The sequence below is a fragment of the Podarcis pityusensis genome (assembly GCF_964106645.2).
Source record: "Podarcis pityusensis genome assembly, chromosome: 2".
In the NCBI taxonomy this organism is placed as follows: domain Eukaryota; kingdom Metazoa; phylum Chordata; class Lepidosauria; order Squamata; family Lacertidae; genus Podarcis; species Podarcis pityusensis.
Genome location: NC_138029.1, coordinates 68,130,859 through 68,156,786, shown reverse-complemented (window position 1 = coordinate 68,156,786; position 25,928 = coordinate 68,130,859). Strand labels below are relative to the sequence as shown.

The 25,928-nt window shown below is 42.3% G+C and overlaps 1 protein-coding gene across 5 annotated transcripts in view; it reads left to right on the top strand.

The window, feature by feature from the left end:
* Positions 1 to 25,928, top strand: part of EBF1 (EBF transcription factor 1) — a 397,040-nt gene that overhangs the window by 227,560 nt on the left and 143,552 nt on the right. For all 5 annotated transcript variants that reach the window (XM_080989399.1, XM_080989395.1, XM_080989398.1 and 2 more), the window contains exon 7: positions 20,989 to 21,070. In XM_080989399.1, coding sequence (XP_080845525.1) covers positions 20,989 to 21,070 — 82 coding nt within the window. The remainder of the gene's footprint in view (positions 1 to 20,988; positions 21,071 to 25,928) is intronic.

The window sequence follows — 25,928 nt, the reverse complement described above, 5'->3', positions numbered from 1 at the left end:
AGTCTCCTTTCTGGAGATGCCATGTGTAACTGCAAAGTCTGGTGTATGTGTTTGCTAGCAAATTTGTAAAATGAGCGTGCTTCCTAAGAACAAGAGTTTTTCATTTATTTGGAGAAGAAGCAAGAGTTGTGAGTCCCCCATCTAGAATGCACCTGTGATTTTAGAAAGTCCATGAGGCTGAATATTCAACAGACAAAACATGCTTTGTCATTTGCAATTATATTCCTGTATGCAGTTCTGAATTCCCACTTTGTTGATCAGTGTTGCATATTATGTCATAAGAGACCTAGTGTCACTGAATGGGGAGGGCAATTAAATCTCAAGTCTAGACAGCAGTGCCTCTAGTTTGTCTAGAACCTGAGTGTCATGTTAAAAGTGTAAATACCAATTCATTAACACCAGTGAACCCGAGAGCAGAGTACAGGAGGCAGCACCTATATTTGCATTGGTTTGGCAGTCACTGCATTAAACTGCTTTGACGGACTATTTGTTACACTTGCATGTTTATAGATAAACTAATATACATTTTTAAAGACTTTAGCAGAGAGGTTAATTATTGTACAATTACAGTCCTAATAAATAATTCTTTCATTGGTGCAGACTGCAGGATTCAGCAAAATAACCCCCAAAACCCACAAGGCTCTTGACATTTCAGTATTGATGTGCTCCAGTTGATAGTTTCTGACTTGACTTCCTGGTAGGAAGGTTTCGGATAGAGCTGCCTGATTAAGTTTGCATTAAGGATGAATTAATTTTTGTCAGGGTTTTACTGAAGAGGCTCAGCTGTAAATTTTTGTTGATTTTCCTTGCTCTCAACAGTTGGCAGTGCTGCAGTCATCAAAGAACTGGTGAAGGAGATGTTGGCCTGGTTAGAATTTCTAATACTCCCCAGCTAATTAAATTACTATTTTGGAATGTTCATGTTTTTTGTTACATTGAAGATAAGTGAGGGTGTCCTTTTTGCCCTACAGCTTGGTGCCCATCATTTCCACCACTGCCCTTAGGATGACTAAAAGAACAATGCATGGATACTACTGTAATACAAGAATACTAATGGCACCCGCACAGCTTCCAACACATCTCATTGTTTTTAATTCATATTATTTTGGGCACTGACCCAGATTGAGCTGTGAAGTCAGGAATGGACTAATAGATGACTAACTAGTTTATTTAATAAGATATTACTGGCACATTCAGAAGAGTAACTATCTTCCTTCTTTTGTGTGAAGCTTTGGAGACATGTTTCTGGTTCCCTCCCATTGCACTCGGGACACTTCAGGGATGTGCCAGAAACCACTCTGTTATTTGGATTAAAGTTCACATTTTCTTCTACATGGTGCAAATATTGCACCAAACTGATTCTACATCCTTGAAATCTCAGCTTCTACTTACAGAATAAAAGTGGTGTTGGGCAATGGTTCAGAAACTTCAGAATGACTGGAAAAGGCATCCAACTGTCAAATGAATCACTAATAATTGTTTCATTCAGCTCTCTGCCATGAAGACTGTGGCACACCACCCCAATCTCTGAGTGGTGTAAAATTCCAGAGTTCCAGGCACTTACCCAGGGTTCAGTTTCTTCGGAATAAGGCACAGCAGGGGCTGTAGTGTGTTTATGATACATGGTTTATTTACACATATATACAACCTGAGCCTATGATGGAGGTGCTCACAGCATTGACATCCCATCTTGCTTCTCCCATAGCCATAGCATACACAGGCATCAATCTGTTTCTCTGGCTTTCCATCCTGCTGCCTGTAGATTCTAGCGCACAGACCTCAACTCTCAGCTCTGGCCTTTGTCTTTCTAACTCCTAGCAAGTTGATGCAGTGGGGCCCATCCATTTGCTGTCTGGCACAGAGCCACTTCCTTTGCTAATGCCCCATATTTAGAGGACCATCACCTCACCAGGACACTAGCCTGGCTAATCCAGGAATTGAATCCTTGCTGGATCCAGGAATTAGAAGGTGACTCAGGAATACAGTTTACTCACCCCCACACCAAACTCATAACAACACTATTATCTACTCTTCTGATGCTGTTGGCCTTCTAATACAAATTTGTACACAGGATAATAATCTTTGGGGACCTTTAGGGGCACAAGAAGCTGACTTATACTTAGACAGACCATCTAGGTCTATTTTGTCTGCATTGATTGGCAGTGGTTGCCTCCAGGGGTTCAGACAGGGGTGTGTCCTATCTCCAACTGGAGATGCCATGGATTGAACCGAGGCCTTCTGCATGTCGGCATCCTTTGGGGGTCGAGATGCCAGCTGGCTAGTTCCCAGCTGGATCATGCCCTTCCAGCCGTGGCGATCACCTGATCTCTGGTGCAACGTAAATCTGCGACTCAGACTTCAAAAGCCTGAGCACGCTATATTAGCAGAGCATACTGCGTAAGGTGGAATGGAATTTTCCAACATTGCATACATAGGAGATACTCATCCACTGAGCTATGGCCCTTTCTGGATGTCCCCTCTGCCATAAGTGAGTGGTGAGCAGGCAGAGGGCCTTCTTGGTGATGGCACCCATCTTTAGAATACCCTCCCCAGGGAGATTCAGCTGACACCTAATCTTTTCAGCACCAGGAGAAAAACTTTCTTCCTTTCCCCCAGTCCTTTCTAAATCCTGTTTTATGCTTTTCTCTGTCCTGAGGTATGTTTTGCTTATGTGGCTCTTCTAACAGTATCTTTTGTGATTTCATTGTTTTCATTGTTTTACCAACCTTTTAGCCACCTGGAGAACCTATTAGCCAGAAGGGAAATGATAAATACCGTAGTGTTGCTTCCGGTGCTTCCTCTGTGATGATGGAAGGCTCTTTGATCCAGTGAAGATTTGTGTCAGTGGAACAGGGAGGGTGGGCTTTTTTTTTGTTTCTGTTTGCCAATTTACCTTTCCCCCCCATACCATCTCACACACTGTTCCTAAGGGTCTCCCAAGCTTTTGGATCAGATTGTTGGGGAGAGAATGAAGGCTGCAGTGGGGCGGGTGAATATGCAAAATTCACCTTCCTTTCCCATTCTACTATATTCAAAGATTCCATTCTTCCCAGAAAATGAATCCTTCCATCAGCAAAAAGGGTGACGCTAACATTGAGGAGGCTGAGATAGTCACATTAGGTGGTTGATTTTGGATGTCACGAAAGGATAGCAATTTATTGATATACAGTGGTAACTCTAGTTACGAACTTAATTCGTTTGAAGGTCCATTCTTAACCTGAAACTGTTCTTAACTAGAGGCGTGCTTTCACTAATGGGGCCTCTTGCTGCCACTGCGCTGCCGGCACACGATTTCCATTCTCATCCTGGGGCAAAGTTCTCAACTCAAGGCAACTCTTCCAGGTTAGCAGAGTTTGTAACCTAAAGCGTTTGTAACCTGAGGCATTTGTAACTCGAGGTACCACTGTATTAATATGTATCATATTGCTATTAGATTCAGGTAGGTAGTCATGATGGTCTGATGCAGTTGAAAAAAATAATTGTCTGGTAGCACCTTATAGACCAACTAAGTTTGTTCTGGTATAAGTTTTTGTGTGCATGCACACTTCTTCAGATACTATATCTTCTTCAGTTAATACATGCTATATTTTTATTCTCAGTGTACCAAAATAACTTGTCAAGTCTTGGGTGGTATGCACCTTAAGTGGCATGATGTGGTGGTATATGTTGCTGTTCTGTCTCAGGCAGAAAAAAAAAAGGACTCTGGATCCCCTTGTAATAGATGTAAGTTTCTGCAGCCACCTCTGGAGGCATGTAGACTAAGGACCCGCAGATTTGTTTGGCATTCTTCTAAGATTGCAACTGAATAGCACACAGTGGTGTGGACAGATTCCTTTTGTTCCCCTGGCATCACTAGAGAATCCAGATGGAACTCCTCCAGATGTTGTTTCTGAGATGACTAATTAAACACTCCCAATGTCTTGTTACTGTAAAATTGACATGCACTTGCAATGTGCACAATATATACTGAGTCCAGAACAACTCAAGATGTCAACACTTGACCAACAAAGTGCAAAAAAAGAGGTGGGGGAGAGAGGGGAGGGTAGAGCCAACAATGAAACACCACACCCTCAGAACAACAGCTTGTAAGAATAATGTAGGGTGTATTCTCTCTCTCTCTCTCTCTCTCTCTCTCTCTCTCTCTCTCTCTCCTCTTCCAGGATTTCTTGTATGAATTATTGGGAGGAAGGGGAAAAAGTGCGGAGCAAAACAGCTAGCAAGTTGTGGAACTTAGCCATCCTTTTAAAACAGGAATGGAGACATGTTTCCCTGCTGCTCCTCTATGACTGTACACACTGCTCAGATGGAGCACTTTGGCCTTTCCACATACAAGCCCCTTCCTTGCAGCCCTTAAAATAGTAACCACATGCTTGATTCCATCCTCATTGCCAAGGCTCCCTGCTGCAAAGGAAGTGAGAGTTGTATTCTCTAAGTGCCTCAGAACAATGGGGGCACCACTGTTTTTCTTTAAAAAAAGAGAGAGAGATGGAGGATTTGAGCTTCTTGAACTGTTCCTTCATGTATTTCTTCAGGGTAGCTAAAAGCAAAAGTGTGGAAAGCAGGGGAAAGAGATTCTGCCTCGAACAGGGGAAGGGAAGAAAAGGTCCTCCTGCTGCTGCTGCAGCCCTCAGCTTAGGTGGTCTGGTGGCGACAGTGCCAGCATCTCCCATTGGGGGGATTTCCTCTTTCTCCTTCGTGCTGTTATGCTGTAGCCAAGGGAGAGGCAGGAAAAGGGAGGGGAACCAGAAATGGGTGTGCCTTACAGCTGCAGGCCTGAACGCACAGGACTCGCTGCTGAGCAGCCCGCACGGCTTGCTGCATTCTCTGGGCTTATGGCTGCTTGTTTTGGTTTCTAGGCACTGAACCAAACAGAAAAAAGAAACAGGACAGCATACTACTGGAGCAGCTCTCTGGGGAGAATGCTAAACAGAAAAGAGGCAGTAGTGTTGCGCTGCCCTCCATGGCTCACAGCCAGTTTTATTTCTTCACTGCCTGCCTGTCTATGGAGAGTTTCCTACTTTTGTAAAGATTCACACAAAGCAGGCCCCGTGTCACCACACGACATCTTAGGGTGGCCGAAGGAGTTCGCTCCTTACAGTGAAAATTCCTGGGGGTCACAACCAATGTTGATGCCTGCTGGGGCTTCCAGGCTCCCTAGGGATGCAGCTGTGGTGGTCATTTTAATTTCCCTCCAATTCAGAGTTCCAGACGTTCCTTCATTCTTTGGCATTGTTGATAAAAAAATATCTATATTATCCACCTTGCTTTGCAAAACCCTTCTTTACTTCATTGTAAATTTAAGAGATAAGATACCGTATTTTTCGCACCATAGGATGAACCGCCCTATAGGACGCACCTAGTTTTTTTTTTGGGGGGGGGGAAATAAAGAAAAAAAATTTATTTCCCCCCCAGGCACGGGGCTGGCGCAGGGGAAGCCCAAGCTTCCCCCGACCCCAGCCTCCAGAAGAGCCTGCTATCCGCAAGCCTAGGGAGCCGCGCCGGTCTACCCAGGCTTGCGGACAGCTGTGCGAAGCCCGGGCGCACTGAGGCTTCCTAATGCAGGCAGCTCTGCACAACCCTCTGGAGCCCGGCGCAGCTTGGCGCCGGGCTCCGGAAGGTCGCGCAGAGCTGCACGGACCCCGGGAGGGCAGGCAGCTCTGCGCGACCCTCCGGAGGCCAGTGCGGCTTGGCGCCAGGCTCCGGAGGGTTGCACAGAGCTTCCTAAAGCCTGGAGAGCGAGAGCCTCTCGCTCTCCAGGCTTCAGCGAAAGCCTGTATTCGCCCCATAGGACGCACCCACATTTCCCCTTCATTTTTGGAGGGGAAAAAGTGCGTCCTATAGGGCAAAAAATACGGTAATCACATTTCCCTGAATCGAGAATGGGGTGAGGTTTTTTAATTTTGAACAAGGTTTCTGACGGAATGTTTTGTTTCTTTAATTTGCTGCCCTGCCCTAAACAGTCACTTATCATGTACTTGTTGAAACATTGGCTTGTCCAAAAGTGTCCCCAATGCTTCGCCATGTTGACACCTGCAGGCCTCTATGTAAAAACAAAACAAACCCTCAATTGGCTGGCAGGGAAATCTTCCCACTCATCCTCTTGGAGAGTCAGTGTGAAGAGGAGATTTACAGTTTAGGTTCTAAATCAGCCATGGCTGCTACAGCTTTGGTGGGGATTTAGTGTGGCTAAGGCTGAAACTGGGTGTCATCCCAGAGGTTAATCCCTAGGCCTAGTCTCCGGAATGCATCTCACACTCTCTCTGATACTGACACAGTGGAACAGCTGAAGCCAAGAGGCCTTTAACTAGTGCTATGTGTAGAATGTGGAAGCAAATATAATGACAGCGATGTAAATGTTGTAAGTTGAAAGGCTCTTGCTTGTAGACACGACTGCATGCCATTGGAAGAGACGCAGTGCATAAGCTGGAGAAAGGTGGTTGATCCCTGGTGATGATTGAATTGAAATGGTAGAAGACGATTAGGAGCAATTAGAAATGAATGCTGCCCTTGTTACTTGAAAGAGGTCATAGGCCTTCCTCAAAATATTAAATTCAAACACATGTAATTTGCTGGGGGAAATTGTGAATTGTATGCAAAAAGCAGAGTAGGGGGATGGCATAAGGTCAAATTTCAGATTCCAAAATGTGAACTAGGCACACAATTGTTCAGCGTGAAAGAAATTTTGAAAAGTGTTTGACCCAAATCACTCCCTGACTGGAATTTTCACCCAACTGCTAAAGTCAGTGATAAAAAAAAATAATGATATGCCTCAGAATTGCATTATAACATATGCTTAAATAATAGTTGAATCTGGTTATGTTGCCAGTTGCGCCGGCAGTTGCCAGTTGCGCTGGCAAGACCTAACTCCTGATTTATATTCAGTTCAGGACATAAATGTGGCATAATCTCCCAAGTACTGCAATTTGCGTTCCAGATAAGGTTAAATTTAGAACTACACTTTTTTGTGAATTGTGTGCTAGATTAGAACATGGATCATTGAGAAACAGAATCCCCCCAAATACATATTTACTTCTTTTCCTCTTTCTGCAACTATTCCCCCTCATTATTTCCTCTTCCCTTGTTTTAGTTAATCACAAGCAGATCAGTATGAAGGGTGGGGAGTACATAAAGCAAGTGATTTCAAATTGAAATCATTATGTGGTGACAAGAGAGGGGTCCACAACTCAAACCTTCAAAATGTCACTTGGGTGTGGGTAATGCCTTTTTTGCTTTTAATTATTTCTTTGCCCACTTGACTTCCCCCTGCAAAAGTTTGCTAAATTCCATAGCTGAACTGTAACACTTTAGATGGCAGGTGTGGGATTGCATCTTTGAATGTTTCTACATTAAAAAAACCACAACCCTTTCCTGCATACATTCAGGATGGAGGGCTGCTACTTATCTGGCATGCTAATTTTCCATGTACAGGGAATGGGGTTTCAAGAGTCTGATTTCCCACCTGCAGCGTGAAGAGGTACAGTAAAGGAGAGGGGGGAGAATGTCCCATCGTGCAAGGAGAAATGGTTGAGGTGCCAGAATATTTGCCTTTGCGCTACGTTAAATTCCACCTAATGTTTCCTTTGAGCAATGTCATAAGATTTGCAGATGCAGCAGAATGAGTACTGATGTGACAGATCTGCAGGCAGCAGATACAATTTTTAATGCTGGCCATATAAAACCAACCAACCAACCAATTCTAACTAGAGAACTAGCACTTCAGGTGGAAATCCTTCCCCTTTGCCTCCAATGCAAGCTTTGTTTTTTTCAGGGACTTTAAATATACAACAAAAATGTAGAAGTTGAGCAGTCTGTTCTAGTACCTGACCCACCCACCCCATACTCACCTAATTCTGCTGCGAGTGTAAACCCCGGGGTTAACTGATCCCAATGTTCTTAGGATAAAATCCTATACACAGTTACCTGGGATTAAGTCCCATTGAGTAGACATGTGCATAGTTTTCCTGTTAGGAACTCATGCCACTTGAACAATAGTCTCTCCCCCCCCCCCCCCATAACAGGCGCTTGGACAATAGTGTCATATTACAATTAACAGTAATTCTGTTAAATGCCATCACTTAATAGCGTTTCTTCTAGCAAAAGTATAATACTGGCATGGCTGCTAATTCTGTGGCAGCTTGTGAACTGTGACAGACCCCAGTTCCGTTTTTTAACGCTTATTTCGATGAATAGCGTCTAGCATCCTAAGTGGAATTAAAAAAGAAGAAGACTTCACACATTTCTGTACTCTACTACTTGAGGGGTCAAGGAAGAAAAAAAAATAGTGTAAGGGAAAGTAATTAAACAGAGGCAGATTGATTGAATATTAGTGCTTTTACTGAATAAATGAGGATAAATTCCGTTAATTATGTGTCTTTCCCCCATACTAATGTGATAATAAAGTACTCTAATTCTGGAGAGGCCTGTCACCATCTCTGCTAAAGCAATACTTCCTTGGCTGCTACATAGCAGACAGTGACTATGAACCATGAAGAAAGAGGAAAGCACAGCTTGAATGTTTGCACTGCTCATGTGTATGGGGATAGCATAGTCAACTTGCCTCCCTGTGTCACTGTAGAACTAAACAATGAATCTACATTGTACTTAGTTCTGGGTCTCAGTCCTCTGGATTAGGACTTGTTTAAAGTGCATAGTGTTGGTAGTTACACCCCTTGGTTATGCAAAATGCCTCCCTCCTATGTAGTTGTCTTCTTCTTCTTCTTCTTCTTCTTATGTCCCATCTGCTCAACATGTATGTGTTTTTGGTGCTCATTCCTGCCAAAAAAACTAACCAGTAAAAGACTGCCTGGGAACAAGCTACCATTTGTAGAAGTACGGTGTATGAATCAATATTTTGCATAATATTTTGGGTGAGGGTCAATCGAATCATAGAGTACTCTGTCCTTTAAACATAATTGACTTAACTTCATGGATTTCAGTGGGCTTACTCTTGAGTATGACTGGCATTGGATACCACCCATTGTTTATTTATTGATCCATCCATCCTGCCCTGTTGCTAAACCCTGGGAGTGTGTAGCAGCATTAAAAAAACAACAAAATTTTGGCTCTGATTCAGAGAATTGTCCAGTCCTTCCCACTGCAGCCCTCAGCTCCTCCCCAAAGTCAGTTCCAAAGGTCTCTCCCTCCACCACTACTCTACCCCTTAAAATAATTTCTAGTCACACACAGGGCTACTGGAATTGCTCTGCAAGTGGAAGAAAAATTACCTTCTTTTCTACTGTCCCAGCCCACTGCCTGCCACATGAAATAAAAGGTTAGCCCTTGAGAGAGAGAGAGAGAGAGAGAGAGAGAGAGAGAATCATTGTAAAATGAGACCCTGGGAAGCAAGATCAAATTAGGGGAAAGCAGGGCATAAATCTTACCTTACTTATTTTGTTGTGTCTTCTGTGGTAATGCTCTATCTTTGTGCGCAACATTAACATGTTGTGTGAGATCTCTTTAGATTCCTCTGAAAAACCTAAGCATTTTTGTGGGAACGTTGTCTGCTTGGAAGAGAATGACGATGTAACTCTGAAATGGTCTGGATTTCTGTGGAGTGTTGTAAATTCTGAAAATAGGGAACTGAAGAAGGTAGAAGAGTGGCTGAAAGTTTAAAAAATTGATGTGCTGTGCTCCAGTGCACAGAGCACGATGAGGCCTATAGAAAAGCAACTTGAAAACTTTGGTGAAACAAGCTGTGAGTAGTTGAAGGCTGCCTCTGGGCAAGACTAGCTTCTGCTTCAGTGATTAGGTGGGTTCTTTCCAACCGTTTCCAGCACTGAAACAAATATCGTTTATATTCACTGTAACAAGTCATAGTCTTTGTTAGAAAGTTCATAAAAATAACCTAGTCTGTTCTGTTTCTCGTTCTCCCATTATCCAAGGCCAGGTGTTAGCACTGAGATCGTGTCTTGTTTAAACCACAGTTTCCAATTATATCAGAACTGGGAAACCGTGATTTAATGCCTCCTTAGCAACCTGCTTTCACTTCCTGATTAGGAAACTGAAATTCCAGTACAGTTTTCTTGTCCAGAGGTAATGTGAAACTGGCTTAAACAAGCTGGGTCCACTGAGGATCAGAGGGAAAGTTCTGTTCTTGGGTGAATAACCACAGCTGAGATTTTTATGTCTGAACCAGGCCCAAATCTCACTGACCTCACTAAACATGTATAGGATTGGGCTGTAAGACAGAGATAGCTCTAATTGGTTCTGCTAAAGTCAACAAGCATTTTGTAGGCATTGTGATGCATAACTTATGCTCTGAAGAATTGTTTTCCTGTTGTGAGCGTGTCGCAAAGGATAGCTAATGCTGATTATTGATTTAAGAGACATGCACAAGCCAGCTGTGAACCTGTGGGTAAAAAAAGTGGCTTTTCCTGTTACTGTATTTGATTTTCATGTTCAATTTCATGCTGATAAATATGTGTAAGCCTTCTGTAGATCTTTGATAACCAGTGGCTATCACATAACCCCACACTTGTACGCAAAATGGTCCAGTATAAAATAGTTGTAATACTGGGAGGGCTTACAAGGAAATGAAAGGTAGCTTGAATTTCAAGTTGCTGTGTTTTCAACTATATTCCTTGAGTACTTGGTAGAATTTATTTTCAGAATGGGCATTGATCTAAATTACTTTAACCAATGATCAATGAACATAAAACACATGCATAGTCTACATGAAAAAGATGCATTGGATGCCTTCAGCTTGAATAATTCAGCACTACATCTGATGGCCAGGATACACTGCATCAGTGGAAAACACCATAATGTCCTCACCATTCTTTTTTTCTTGGTTTAGAATCCAGTATTCAATTCATACTCAGGAGTTCTGTAAATGGAGAACAGTATTAGAAAGTAAAAATCAAAATTACATAGCAAACCATATAATAATAAGGAAAATAGCTGAAGCGTTGTCTTAGCACCAGGGGAGCAATCATTATTGAATGAAACAGCTAGGCCTAGTTCGGATGAAACAAGAAAGAGGGCTGGGTGATGAGAATTTGCTCAGATTTTGGATTATGCTTCCAGCAGTTTCATGCAATGGAGACAGGATAGATTCCTGCAGAATCCCCAAGAGATCTCCCAGAGGCAAGGAGAGCAATCTCACAGAACCACCTTCTTAGATCTCATGGTGGAAAAGTGCTGCATAGCAGTGCCCCGTGCTCCCAGCCCAGGGAGCTTTCAGACAGCAGCTGAATTTGGAAATGTGTCACTGTGATGTCACAAATGGATCATTGTCAGTAGGGCATTTTTAACTATCTCCCCCCCCCCCCAATAAGAGTAAAACTGGATTAAATGGGGAGGAGGAAATACAGGCTGGCATTCTAATGCCAAAAACATTGCATGGAAATCAAGCACTGCTAGCAGATGTTTCTTTTTTGTTTTCCAATGTATTTCTTATCAATAAAAACTTTGGTGTGCCACGAGCAAATTTCATGCCCATGGGACTACTTCAAGGGATGTCTATCTCCAGCAGCATGCCCCCCAATATGCTACAGGGGGAAAGAGGGATGCACATCTTTTGGGACATCCCAGGGTCCAATTGGAAGCCAGGAGGGCTTCTGTAATTCCAGGACATCCCGATTAACGTGGGACTGTTGAGAGGGATGCAGCTGTGGTTTAGCTGCTACCCATTACAGCTTCTGGGTTAGGTCAGGAAAAAGTCCAAGCCATTCATTGGCTCAATGGCAGAGAGTTTTCTCTTTGAGTCACTGACACTGCTGACGGCAGGGGGTGGGGAGAGATGGTGCAGTTTCTAACCCGGTGCTTCTGTCATTGCTGTCTCCATTGGTGTTTCAGGCTTTGTAGCCCAGGCCAGACTGTGTTCATATTCTCTTTTTATGGAAGTTATCATTAAGAGCTCTAACTAACAGATCATTTATTTACCCAGAATCAAGTAATTGTCCCTAGTTCTTTTTGTTACGATACCTTACGTGTGCTGTTGATCTAGTGACAATACTACCGTGTTTTTACACGGATGGCATTCATATGCTGTTCTGAATTCCTGCTCCCCACCCCCCCGTAACTTAGAAAAGAGTGAATGTGCCATAGGACACCCTTGCAAGTAGTAATTGTGGGAATGGTTGCTTACTGCATGCTGCTTTTGTCTGAGATTTCCTCCCTACTTTCTGCTCCCCATTGGCCACTGTGCTCTTTGAAGCATCCATCTTGGCTGTTTGAACCCATAACTGGAATGTAAGATGCAGCTTTCTGCTTGAAAACACAGCACACCCCTGTTGTTATACACAAAGCTGTTTTCTTCTTCTTCTGGCCTTAAAGAGTCAGAAGTCCTTTAGGGTGAGAAAGATGCAAAGCAGCCAGGGTTGCAGGCACATACCCTCTGCGAGAGAATTCCTCGGAATCCAGACTCGCTTTCTTCACTAACATGTTCATAAAACTTGAAATAGGTAGCTTGCAGCTTCCTTTTTATTCTAGACGGGTTTAAGTATGCAGTTGACACTTGTACTGTAGAATCACCACATGTTTCACTGACTCTGGCAACCTTACTGCTGTCATATATTTGCATGGATGAACCGTTCTCAAACAGTTTCTCCAATGTATTAGAACAAACGTGCTTTTCTTCAGTACCAGGAATGTAGGTTTTGCCTTCCCAGCTCTTCCCCTTTCCTCCCAAAGATTGTGGCAGTGGCAAATGAAATCCTGCTTCATTTCTGAGTCCCTTTGAGTTCTGCATCAGAGCAGTGACAAGACCATGGCCTTATCAGTGGCCCAGGTTGGAGGATGCAAGAGCCATTCCTTGGCTCCAGCACATTCTGAATTCCCAGCATTCCACATACCTGTCTGGGCTGTGCCACATTTCAAGGAGAAGCTGATTGTGATGAAATGGATTACTCTGATGGGATCCTTCCCAGGACTGAGTATAGCAAAACTGATTATCTGTGATATGATCAGTGCTGGCTCAGGACATTTTGCTGTCTGAAGCATAACACCAAATGGTGTATCCCCTGGAGTGGCCACTTCTGCATCACTAAAAAAGAAAAAAATGTATCATCGGGGGCGGGGGAGGACACAGATTTACATAATATTTGTATATGCTAATTCATATAAATAGATGGAAAATTGAACGTGTGTGTGTGGTGTATATATCTTTAAAATGTGATACATCTCATCACATTGGGCAAGACTATAACCAGGTGATCTGCAAGTCTGCTCAATCTTCTGTCCAGGCATTAGTTATAACAGGGAATTTCAAAGACCCGCCTCTCCCTTATAGTTATTTAATTCTGAACTGGACTTGGACCAGACAGTCTTCAAAACAGGGGATTGTTCTCAGCAGAGTAGGACACAGTGCTACCATATCTCACCCCAGACTGGGAGGACCAAAACCTCTGGGAGGACCAGTTTCTGCCTTCACCTATTCCCTGCTTCCTACTCTTTGATGGGGCCAGTTCCTGGATAGAGTATTGAGACCTTTTCAAGGTCCACTGGTTTGGTTTCTTCTCACCAGTGCAAAATTTCTAGTTTCCAGTCTGCAATACCACCTTCATATTGGAAGGCCTTCACCCTGATAATAATAACTCTGTTTAGTGAAGGAAATACACTTTCTACTTGTTTAGGGGACATTATATTCAGTCTAGGACTGAAAACAACTGCTGGTTTTCTACTATAGTTCACAACTGGACAAAGTCCTGCTCCTCCCAGTTCATCCTGTTTTCTGAGTCCTGATCCCAGCAGGCAATTCTGAATCGCTACCCATTGTTTATTTACATGTTACTTTTCTGCCTGGGGAATTTTGTATTTCACTGTTACCATTGTCTGTGGCTGTTTACCCTCTGGATGCATGTGGTTTACATGTTAGTATTTTGTATGATTAAAGAAATGGAAGGAACACAATAGCCTGAGCACCCTACTCATAAACAGAGGCATCTTTAAAGACAAAAGTGCTGGCGATGTGGTGCCTTTGTTTAGAAGTAGGTTGAAGAATGTTTGGGCTTCCTTCCCTGTGCACATGATACAGAAATACTTTGCTAGCCTTTTGAAAAAATGTCACTGACAGAAACTAATCTTACTATGGAATCCGTTCCGGAAGTCTGTTCGACTTCCAAAACGTTCAAAAACCAAATCACGGCTTCTGATTGGCTGCAGAAAGCTCCTGCAGCCGATCAGAAGCCGCGGAAGCCCCTTCAGACGTTCGGGTTCCAAAATTTTTTTGCAAACCGGAACAATCACTTCCAGGTTTGCAGCATTCAGGAGCCAAAACGTCCGAGTTCCAGGGCATTCGGGATCCAAGGTATGGCTGTATTAGAACTGTAACTCCCATTTACAATGCATTTAAACATATATACTCAGAAGTCCTACTACAATCAATGGGTCTTATTCCCAGGTAAATGGATATTATGCAAGTAGCCTTTACATTTTTAAGGTGTTTTTTCTTAAAAGGAAACTGCCTTTAACTTTGATATTTTTGGTAGAATAAGATGAAATTTGTAGACATGGTAGCCCTTTCTGAGGTGATGAATGCTGCCAAATTTTAGCAGATAAATACTGCTACACTCTAGTTAGATATATGCAGGTTTTTGTGTGCAATGAGACTTTCTTTAAGGAGAGATCCATTTACCTGTCTATGGTTTGGGTGTGTAGAATTTATATGAAAATGGCGTATATGATCGAGGTGTCTCTGGTTAAATAATATTGGGGGAAAATCAGAGGGAAAATGACAGAAGTTTTTGAACAACAGCTTTTTTTGGGTGGGCGGATAGAGTTCGTTTATCCTCCACCATGACTTTGGAGGGAATTTGTATAACAACAACAAACGTCTCAGAGTGTACCCTAGATAAGAAAGCTGCAACATTTAAGCATTGGTACAGTAGCTAAGGAGTTATGATGAATGAAAGAGTCTGAGAGGTTTTGTTTGTTTGCTTCCTGCTCAATTGACATTAAGGTTCCTTCAGCATCCATCACGAAGCACATTTATTGGAAATAAAAAAGGAAAGCCTTGGTGAAGTTATCCTTGATTGGAAATAGAGAGCCTGGGAATAACCGTTTTAAAGAGACAAACAGTCTGAATCTGATGTGGTTCCAGGGTTTTCAGGAGCAGCCTGATTCACTTTTCCTCAGGAAAACACCGTTTTACCTAGGAAGAGTCCCAGATCTCTCTGAAGCTGCCTGATTCATTTTAGGTTTCGGAATCTGTCCAGACCCAATACACACGCCTGCTAATTACTTTATTCTGTTATACATCAGTGTAATTTTCACTTTAGAATAGTGTGTTAGTTTACAATTCTGAGATTCACATTCTGCATCCACCTGTAGTTGAAAATTTCATTGAAGATATGATTTGTCCATTCAACAACAACAACAACAACAACAACAACAACAACAACAAAAAAGTGTTACAAGAGGGATAAAACTCTGTTTTTGTTGTTTGGAATTTTTTTTAAAAAGGAATAAATCAGAGATGTTCAGGTCCATTTGCAAGCCTTTTCCAGAATTGCTCTAAAATTAAACAGGCACCTAACCCATATGCAAAAACCCATCCTCTGCCCCCTAAATAAAATTTTAATCAAGTTTGTTAAATTTTTTTATCCTTTTCCCAAACTGATTGTAAAAATAAAAGTGCAAGAAAATTCACATTTAAATACGTAAAGTATTTTCCTCCTCTAATATGCATATAAAAGCATATTCTGCTATATTGTCTTTGAGCCAAAAACTACATTAGAGTACATGGGAAGTGTGAAAGCCAATAGATAAAAGAAGTTCTGAGCCATTCTTTAGGCCCCATCTGCATTATACATTGAAAGGTGTATCATATCACTTTAAGCACTCATGGCTTCCCACAAAGAATCCCGAGAAATGTAGTTAAGTGTGCTGAGAGTTGCTAGGTGTCTCCCATTCCCTCTCACAGAGCTACAGTGTGGTTTAACTATCAATCCCTCTTCCTACGGAACTCAGGGAATTGTAGATCTGCGATGGGGAAAAGGGGTTCCTGGAGGAGTGGGAGCAGGTATGTTCTCAGAATTTTCAGAGAACAAATTCATCAGGCATCCCTGCCACAATTGCTATTAACGATTATCCCCAGCCTCTACCACACAAGTAAAAAATTTATCTATTTGTAATTAGCAAAGGGTGGGGCCTTTTTCAGCCAGAACTCAGTTCTGGCACCTCTCAGGTGGGCGCCATTGCCCTTCTAAGAGAGCGAGGGAGGTGTTCATGGTGTGTTCCAGCACCTCTTTTTCTAGAGAAATAGCACTGGCCAAGGGAAAGACAGATAAGCAGACACATCTGTTCTATGAACTATACCAATTCCTGTTCTCCAGTCCACACTCTCTCTAAATCTAGTCTGTTTCCACACATACAGCCTATGCTGGAGATGTTGCTTTTCACTTGTTTTATTTAATACCACTTTTCTAGTCAAACTACTTGCAGTAGTTTTTTTTTTTTTTTTTTGTAAAGCAGAAGAAGCCTGGAATTTTGCAAAATGAAATGAAATGGTATCCATTTTTTAAATTTATTTTTTTGCAAATAGCCTCCTTGGCCAATTAGCCAACACGTTTGCCCCTAACATCCATGCATGCCTTGTACTAGCTAACATGATCAATCTTTTCCTCCATTTGCGGAGCTTGTTGAAAGCACACACTTGACTGTGAGTAAAGATATTTTTAACTATTACATCCACCTCCCCTTCTTGGTAATCTATTCCTTTAGGGAAGGGCAGGCCAAACTGGTCAGCTGCTTGGCTCCTACATTCTGGAAAACTGCGAAGAATTCTCCAGCAAGCCTCTGGGGCAAAGCAAACTTTTCCCCAAAGAATAAGGGCTTCTGAGAGACTTTGCCACATAAGGGCCTGTCGGAGGCTCTGAGCAGGCATCAGTTGACAGGGAAATCTTTGCCTCCCAACAGATGGCCAGGCTTTTCATTTCAGCAGGCAGGAGACCGAGCTCAGGATTCTGCCAGCATTCCACGCGGCAGGGCCAGCTTAGGGCAAGAGGGATTTAATGTCCATGCCCTTCATAGCTGGCGAGCTAAACGATGAGCTGCTGACAGGAGAGCCATCGAGTGCTCATCCACAAAATGTAAGATCCCGAACTTCTCTCCCCCCCCCCCCAGCCCCGGCCGCATTTCATTTTTCTTTGGTAGAATTAAAGTCCTCTTTGCTGGCCTCTCAGAATCCATTTTGGCACAAATACAAACCACCTCTTGGTGGCAAGCAGTTGTCTGGATTTGAGATGCCATTATTTGTGCTGACAGTTCTTTCTGCACATTCAAAGTCACAGCTGGCCATTAGAGGCTTAGAAAGCCCTTCTCTCCCTCCCCCCTGCCCCCCCCCCCCGGTCTGCAAACACCAGCTAGTGCCAGTTTACTGATATTGGATATCAGGCTGCACTTGACGGGACAATGCAGTAACTTATGTCTGTCTTTAATTTAGTGTAAACAAACAGAGCCCTTCCAGCCCTCCTTTCATCTATGCTGGGGCTTCTTTGCATGTGTTTATAACACACAATCTGGAGTAGACACATTTACATGTATGGCTATATTATCATCATTAAACTAATAAACCCATATGTGAAGATTTAACAACTACCCCAAATATTTCATGGTCTTCCCTAGTTATGCTAGAATTTCATGTATTTATGGTTGTGTTTTGGTCGAGACCTCCTCCTGGTTAATTTTTTTAAGTTGAGGTGTTCCCCCGCCCCCCCCCCCCATTAAGAAAGTAGCCCATAATCTGTGGCCAGCTGTTCCTCAATCTCTAATGGTGAAAAACAGGGAAATATTTTTTCGTCCGGTTTCTATCTCTTTGCTTTATAAAACACAGCATTGTTTCTTGGCAAGCTGTGCCAGGGACATGAGACTGCTCTGCTGATTTGCGCATAGTGAGGAACTCAAAGTATCCTGCATTTAAGCCTTCTGTGTACTGCTATTTCTGTAAGCAAAGCTAAATTTCTTCTTCACTTTTCCTTTCTGGGTGTAGGTAATTTGCCTAACTGTGTATTAATCAACACCCAAGCTGTAATCAGAAATTGGATTCAGCTGACAGCAATTTACAGACTGATTGGAGGTGTGCATTATTAGCACCAGAGTCTTTAGGGTATTTCTCATTTGTTTATGGGAAGGAGTTAGGACACTGAAGTTGTTGGGCAAATCTGTGGCATCCTGTGGGTTTGGGAAGAAACCTTGCAACAGGTTTGTCCTAATACCAGGAAGCAGCAGGAGTGTCAGGAGATCTTCGGAAGCTGTACTTATTTGTGAACAACTCAGCAGAGCAGCTAAGAGCTGCTACATAGGTAAGACAGGCTACAGCTAGTTTCCACTGAGCTATGGAGGGAGCCATACCCAGGGTAGTGAGTTTCTATTACAGAACAAGCATGTCTCCATACAAAATCAAGTGTCTCTCTCATTTCCCCAGCCCTTGAGCTGATCCTCTATAGGCCATATACGTTTGGCTTAGTTGTTCCTAGGGCACCGCTTCATCCCTACAGATGGCACTAAGTAGATGAGGGGCCTCCCACTTGAGGCAGGTAGTGTAGGAAAGTATGTGGGGTCCCCCCTTCTCTTTGCTTTGAGTGGCAGCTAGCTTCTCCCTCTGTGTTATTCTATAGGCCTCGGCCAAAAGGATGTTTCATGGGAGTAATAGGAAAGGGATATTTGTGTTCATGCTGGTATTTATAATTACCCATGAATGTTTGTGGCTGGAGCTCACCGAATCACCTTTTTAATACATATTAGTAGCATCCCTTTCCCTCCCCAGACAAAAATATAAACTGAATTATGCAACATGTTGTATTCTTTTGTTAGAATTAATTACAGATTAAAGTTTAGCTTTTAAAGCAGCATGATGTACAACGTTGAAAAGAGTGCTCTGTGAGCAAAGCATTGTATTGCTGTATAAAGTAACCATCAAAGTTTGTTGATGGCCTCTGATTTGAAATATGTATATGGTTTGTACTGTATATAGATATTGTTGTAAACCACTTCGGTACTTTTTATATAGCGATATATATACAGTATACAGTAGCACCTCAGCTTACGTTACCCTCGGTAACATAAACATTGGGTTGCGAAAGCCGCAAACCCAGAAGTGTTTCGACACTTGTGCATGCGCAGAAGCGGTCCCTCCAGTTGTGGAAACCTCGGGATCCAGCCGGAGCTCCGGAACGGATCCCACCCGCAACCGGAGGTACCACTGTGTGTGTGTGTGTGTGTGTGTGTGTGTGTGTGTAAAACAACAACAACAACAATAAATACAAACAAGCAACACTTAGTAGATCTGTTGAAATATTTTTGATATGCTTTATAATTTTCTGCTAGTTTGGGAAAAACTTCAGTAATGACCCTTAGAATGTAACCTGTACTGAGATACTGTAATATTTTTTAAATGGTGAATCAATTGATTTATCAGTTAAATGCAAGGCTGCTGATTGACTACAACCTTTAATAAGTTGACCGCTCTAATTGCTGGCAAATTTAGTGAAAGAGGACTTCATCCTAGCTAGCACATTTTTTCTTTTGTTTGACAAGCGTCCATAGTAAGAACGCCTATTTAAGGCATCAAAGACCACCCAACTGCATCTATATAATGGTATCTCCCCCATTTATTTAAGTATGTTTTCCTGTTGTGTATTAATTTCCATTCATTTCTGTAGTATGGAGGTAGGGTGAGTGAACAATCTTGTTTCTGCTGTGGGCTCATTCCATCACAGGTCATGGCAGGGTGAGAGTGGGTGGAGCTAGTGATGACTATAGGCAGAGCCAGAGACAGCAGTATACTGGAATAACTAAAATAAATAAAGGTCACCGGCTTCAATTTTCACAATGGCTACCACATATTAGAATACCCAATTTTTGCATGTGTCCCCAGAAGTGAAGCCTACTGGGTTTGATGAGGTTACTGTCAAATATACAGAGGCTTTAAAAAAGAAGAAGAAATACAACAGATCAGCACAGCTATTGTTCTAGTGACAGTACTTTCTGACTTTTGTGTGTCCACCCCCCACTTGTGCAGGTGTGTTGCAGCTGCCTACCAGTCTGTTTTCAGATAGTTTCAGTGCAGGGGTGAGAACATCTCCCCTAAGACATACGACAAGAAAAAACAAGTAAACCAAGAACAACAGCAACTTCTTCATACCACAGAGGGGAGGAAAACAGTTTATAAAGCCAGGATAACTAGTAAGGAGACAAAATGGGAGGCAGAAATTCTGATAGGAGTTGGGGGTTTAGGATTTAGTGCTTAGGAGTTGTTGAAGCCTGGAAGTTGACATCTTTCATTGTTATTGCCAGTGACTGCCATCTCATCTCCATATTCCTCATACTTTTAAAATGCACTGAAAGGATATTACGATTGAATAATACTAACAACACTAGTATCATTACTAGGGCCATTTTTCTATTAAGTAAAATGCATAATGATGGTAGAAGCAGCAGTTTTGCAACCCAAGATGCAGGGCCACAGGTGAGAGAAGCAATGAAGCTGCAAGCTTACCTTGAGAGAACATTTAGTGTTTAACGCCTTAGCTGAAATCACACGCACTCCCTGTACAGTATTACATGCACGAATGTTTTTCATCATAAACACATTTTGGAATTCTGTAAATTATAGTATGTGGGAGCCAGAATTGTGACAGTGAAAAATATGCCAATTTGTCGTCCCCAAATGCATAACTGTTTCAAGTAGTAGGGAAATATGATCATTTCCGGAATTCTGCAGTTGTGACTGCCAGCCGTCAGACTCCATGGAAATGGCGGCTTCATTTTCTCCTCTGTACCCTTGTTGTGTGATGAAAGTTTCAAGCGGCATGTTTTAGAAGACGGATAATGACTTTGCTTTTTTGGCGGAATAATTTTGTGTTAAGTTTATGCCTATTTTTTTGGCTCATTGGTCTGGTGTGTTAGAACTGTGAGAAGACAGTCTTTCTCCATGTGGTACATGTGGACAGACAATTTTATATAAATTGTTTGCTGGGTGAGCAAGGGGTGTATTGGGGCAACTTGTCAACAACTGGTATACTCAACATGATATCCCTTTTCCAACAGGTTCTTCTTGAAATTTTTTCTTAAATGTAACCAGAACTGCCTAAAAAATGCAGGAAACCCTCGAGACATGCGAAGATTTCAGGTCAGTGTCACCCTTAAGATAAATAATGTTTAAATGATGTGGGCTGGGAAGATTGTCAACCTATGTAAAATGATTACATAGTTCTTTCGGAAAGTTACGTTTTGCATTTTATCATTGTTCTTGGCATTGTCTTTTGATGTATTTTCGGTGAGTCGCTTTGGTTCACCCTTTCAATGGGGAAAGGTGCGATATAAATTATAAAAAATAAATAAGAGTTGGAATATGGGGGGAAATGGCGAGGATTTGCCTTTTGTAAGCCACCAGGCTTTGCTCTGGGCTCAGAAGTGTCAGAATGCCAGCTCGAAAACAACAAATCTAAACTAGGGTTGGCCCCTTCCCCTTTCAGCACCTGAGGCCAAATGGCAAGATGCCACTTCCTGGTCCCCCCCCCCCCCCAATGCCGGATTTATGTATAAGCTAAACAAGCTATAACTTAGGGCCCCACTCTCTGGGGGCCCCCAACAAAATTAAAGGAGAAAACCCCCAGTATGTACATTTCCAAAATATAAGATAAAAAACAAATAAAATATAACCTTCATACAGCAGCAGTGTTTTGTGTTGTGTAGGCTCCTATGATGTAAGTAATGGGCCTCGCCTGCTAGCCTGCTCCCTAAAATATCACTGGTTTGCTCATTTCTATATATAGGGTGCCTACATTCTGCATTGCAAATGGCTTTAGATACATATTACGTCCATAAATTACCATGTAGCATATATTCAACACAAAAAACAGCAACAATTTGTTGTTGACAAAGGACAGCTGGACATATAAAGGGCCCCATTACCTTCAGTAGTTTAGGGCCTCATCAAACCTAAATCCGGCCCAGGTCCCCCCCCCCCCCCCGGTTGCGAGGCAGCTGCTTCTCTGATGGCTACAGGGGTGGAGGCGCCTGTGCCGTCACCAGAGAAGTGGTGGCAGTGGTCCAAAGCCGCCAGAGAAGTGAGCAGAAGTGAGATCATATCTTTCTGGAAACTGGCTCCCCTCCGCTGGCTGTGGTGCCACACCTCATGGACCTCTGCTGGTCGAGGTGCTTGCCTCGCAAGTGAGTTGGCCCTGATCTGAACATTCCCCTATTATTGTTCTTTGGCTTTCAAATATTTTTAACCCCTTCCCACAAGACATGGGAGCAATTTGCAAGGGTTTGACGCCCCAGGTATTAACAATGACTGCATTCGCACGGCAGTTCTATCCCTAACAGTTAATTTCCACCTTTTAAAAAATTTCATACAATGTTAAAGCCACTTTCGGAACTATAGTGGAATATAGCTCGTTTAGCACTCGTTTTCATATTATTTGCAAACAGGCGTTTTTCTGGAAACAAGTAAAACAGGAAGGAGCCCTAAACCTGCTCCATATTCCACTATTGTTCCATAAGTGACTTTTACATTGTGTGAAAGCTCAAATATAATGTGGAGCTTGGCAGTCGTGAAAGCAGAATAAACTGCCATGGGGATGCAGCCAATGACAACAGAGAATTACCATTAAAAACAACAACACAATTTAATACATGATAAGTCATGAAAGTCACTAGGTAAGTTGGAAGATGATGCTAGATTTTAGCAGTGGTTCCCAGCCTTTTTGGTACGGTGGCTCAGAAATCCAAATTTGCTTGATATGGTAACCCACTGAAATATTGTCATATGAATTTTGGACCTTAGGTCATTGGCAGCTGTCTGTTTTGTTCCCCTGAAGTGTAAGTTTGCCTATTTTATAACCATTTACTTAGCACCCATATTAACGTGGAATTCATTGAAATATTTATGGTACTGACAGTATTCACAGTTTTGTTTATGGGAATACAAGACTAGCCTTTCTGACATTTGGTTACAAGTGTGAACATAGCATCATAATGTGCCAATGAAACAAAAAGCTGTAAGAGTTGTAACATCATACCAGTGAAGGATTACAAGCGATAATTAATTTGTGTTTAGTAATAAGGCCACTTCCACAGGAATTGCACCCCACTTGCAGGTCACAGCCCACAGGCTGGGAAACTCTGGACTGTAAAATTACCTGAAGGAATACAGATGCTAGTTCTCAACTGATTTTAATTCCGTAAATCAACAAGCTAAACAAATGTTGCCTCTTTCTAGTTCTAAAACCCAAATTGAAAAAAAAAATAGTATTTTATTCGTTCTCTCAAGTCTGTGCAAGCTGTGACCTACCAATGTGAACACACTAGCTGCTTGATAAAACTGCCTCTTAGTGGCCCAGTACAATTCTGCCTTCAACACTAGCACCATTCCTTTGCATGTTGATGGGGTATTGGATGGTTTAGGATGGGAGGGAGATGTTGTTCCCTACTGGCTTCTATTGGTGGAGATGAGGAGAAGTGAGGCAGCCTCTGCTGTTGTGGAGTACCCAGTTTCACCGTAATTTGTGGATATTTGCAACTGCCAGTTCTCCCACCGATAGAAGCCAGTAGTAAGCCCCCCCCCCCCCCCAAATGGGGCAGTGTGGTGCGCCAGAGGCTTTGGATCCACAAGATCCAATCCCCTACTAATCCCCCGCGTTGTGCTGGTCTGAATTTGGTACAGCCAAAAAAAAAAAAGTGTAAAAGAATCACCCTCATCTTCTGCCCAGGCCAGCTGGGAGAGAGGGTTTTGGACACAATGCTGGATCCACAGATGCTCTCCACCCCTTGGTGGCCAGGATTTGGATTGCTCTATTACTGAGCTACTGTAGAATGCCTACATGGCTGCTAGTGGAATCTGTTTAGCTTGATAAGACAAACGTTATTTAATTTTTTTTTTTTAAATAATTTTTTATTAATTTTCCAAACACAAAATAAAAAAAAACAAAACAATACACAATACACAGACATACAAACATATAAACATGTATAATTTCATAACCATTTTTTCATAGACCTTACTTTCCGGACTTCCCCATACCTCCCCTTTTCTGCATCCTTGTTTTATATTTCTTCAGCAACTCCTCAGTCAACTAATTATTCAATTCAATTTCTTTTAAGTTCTTCTAATATTGTTAATTACAGCTGCAATTCTCTGTTTCCCAACCCCTTGACATTTTAACATTCCTGAATTTTACAACAAGTTCTAAGATATACTTTGAATTTCTTCCAATCTTCTTCCACTGTCTCTTTCCCCTGGTCACGGATTCTGCCAGTCATCTCCGCCAGTCCCATGTAGTCAATCACCTTCGTCTGCCATTCTTCCAGTGTGGGTAGTTGTTGTGTCTTCCAATACTTTGCTAGAAGAATCCTTGCTGCTGTGGTCGCATACATAAAAAACGTCCTGTCCTTCCTTCTCACCAATTGGCCGACGATGCCCAGGAGAAAAGCCTCAGGTTTTTTAGGGAAGGTCCATTTGAGAACCTTCTTAATTTCATTATAGATCATTTCCCAAAAAGCTTTTATCCTCGGGCAGGTCCACCAAAGGTGATAAAAAGTACCTTCAGTCTCATTACATTTCCAACATTTGTTATTGGGCAGATGATAAATTTTTGCAAGCTTGACTGGGGTCATGTACCACCTATACATCATTTTCATAATGTTTTCTCTTAAGGCATTACATGCCGTAAATTTAGTACCGGTGGTCCACAGCTGTTCCCAGTCAGCAAACATAATGTTATGACCAATATCTTGTGCCCATTTTATCATAGCGACAAACGTTATTTAAGCTTTGCCTTTTGGGATTGGTAAAGTAAAGGTAAAGGTACCCTTGACTGTTAGGTCCAGTCATGGACAACTCTGGTGTTGCACGCTCATCTCGCTCTATAGGCTGAGGGAGCTGGCATTTGTCCGCAGACATGTGGCCAGCATGACTAAGCCGTTTCTGGTGAACCAGAGCAGCGCACGGAAATGCCATTTACTGCCGGAGCGGTACCTATTTATCTACTTGCACTTTGACATGCTTTTGAACTGCTAGGTTGGCAGGAACTGGGACCGAGCAACGGGAGCTCACCCCGTTGCGGGGATTCGAACCACCGACCTTCTGATCGGCAAGCCCTAGGCTCAATGGTTTAGACCACAGCGCCACCCGCGTCCCCTCTTGGGATTGGTAGCCTATCCTATCTCACAGTGTCACACCATATAAGGCAAAGAAGACAGAGTGATAAGGGGGAACAACAGAAAAGACCTTAATAATAATCCATTTTGTTATGATCCTCCTATCACACTGTGTGCTGATGTTTTCACCTCCCCAAACAGGTATGGACTGGAGGTATTGTTCTAAATGTACAAGGTGAAGTTCACAAACAATTCTGAAACAAACAAAAGTACCCTAATCTGCCCATATGTAGGTTTCCCCACCAGAAGAGACACAAGCCTCTTCTGCTGCAGTAAACTGCTCATATCTTTTATATCAATTGTCCATAAAGTTGGCCATACTTCTATAAAAACTTTTTTTTTTTGGCCAAATGACAGTGGTGGAACAGCCTGGCACAATTTATTATTATTATTACTGTAACACCGCAAGATCAAAAACAATAAATCACTTAAATACAAAAAAATGTGGTTTTTGATGGGCAACCTTTATGGTATAATTTATTTATAAAGTATTTCTATACTGCTAGGTCATAAAATATATGGGAAATATGCTACATTAAAACAGAGAACTAGATAGTAGCAAGATGTGGATTTTATACCTTCAGCGTTAGAAATGCAGGAGTAGGCTAGAATCAGTTCTTTTTTCTGGGGGGACGCAGGGGTATGCATACCCCTAAACATTTTGTGAATCTAAGTTTGGCCTCATTGAGGGGCAGTATTTCAATATAAGTAGGAAAATGAGAGTACCCCTAAACATTTTTTAAAAGAAAAAAGCACTGGCTAGGATTATTTTAAGCCATAAGTGTTTGTGTATTTGTGTTGATTTCCCTTATTTTTAATATTTAGAT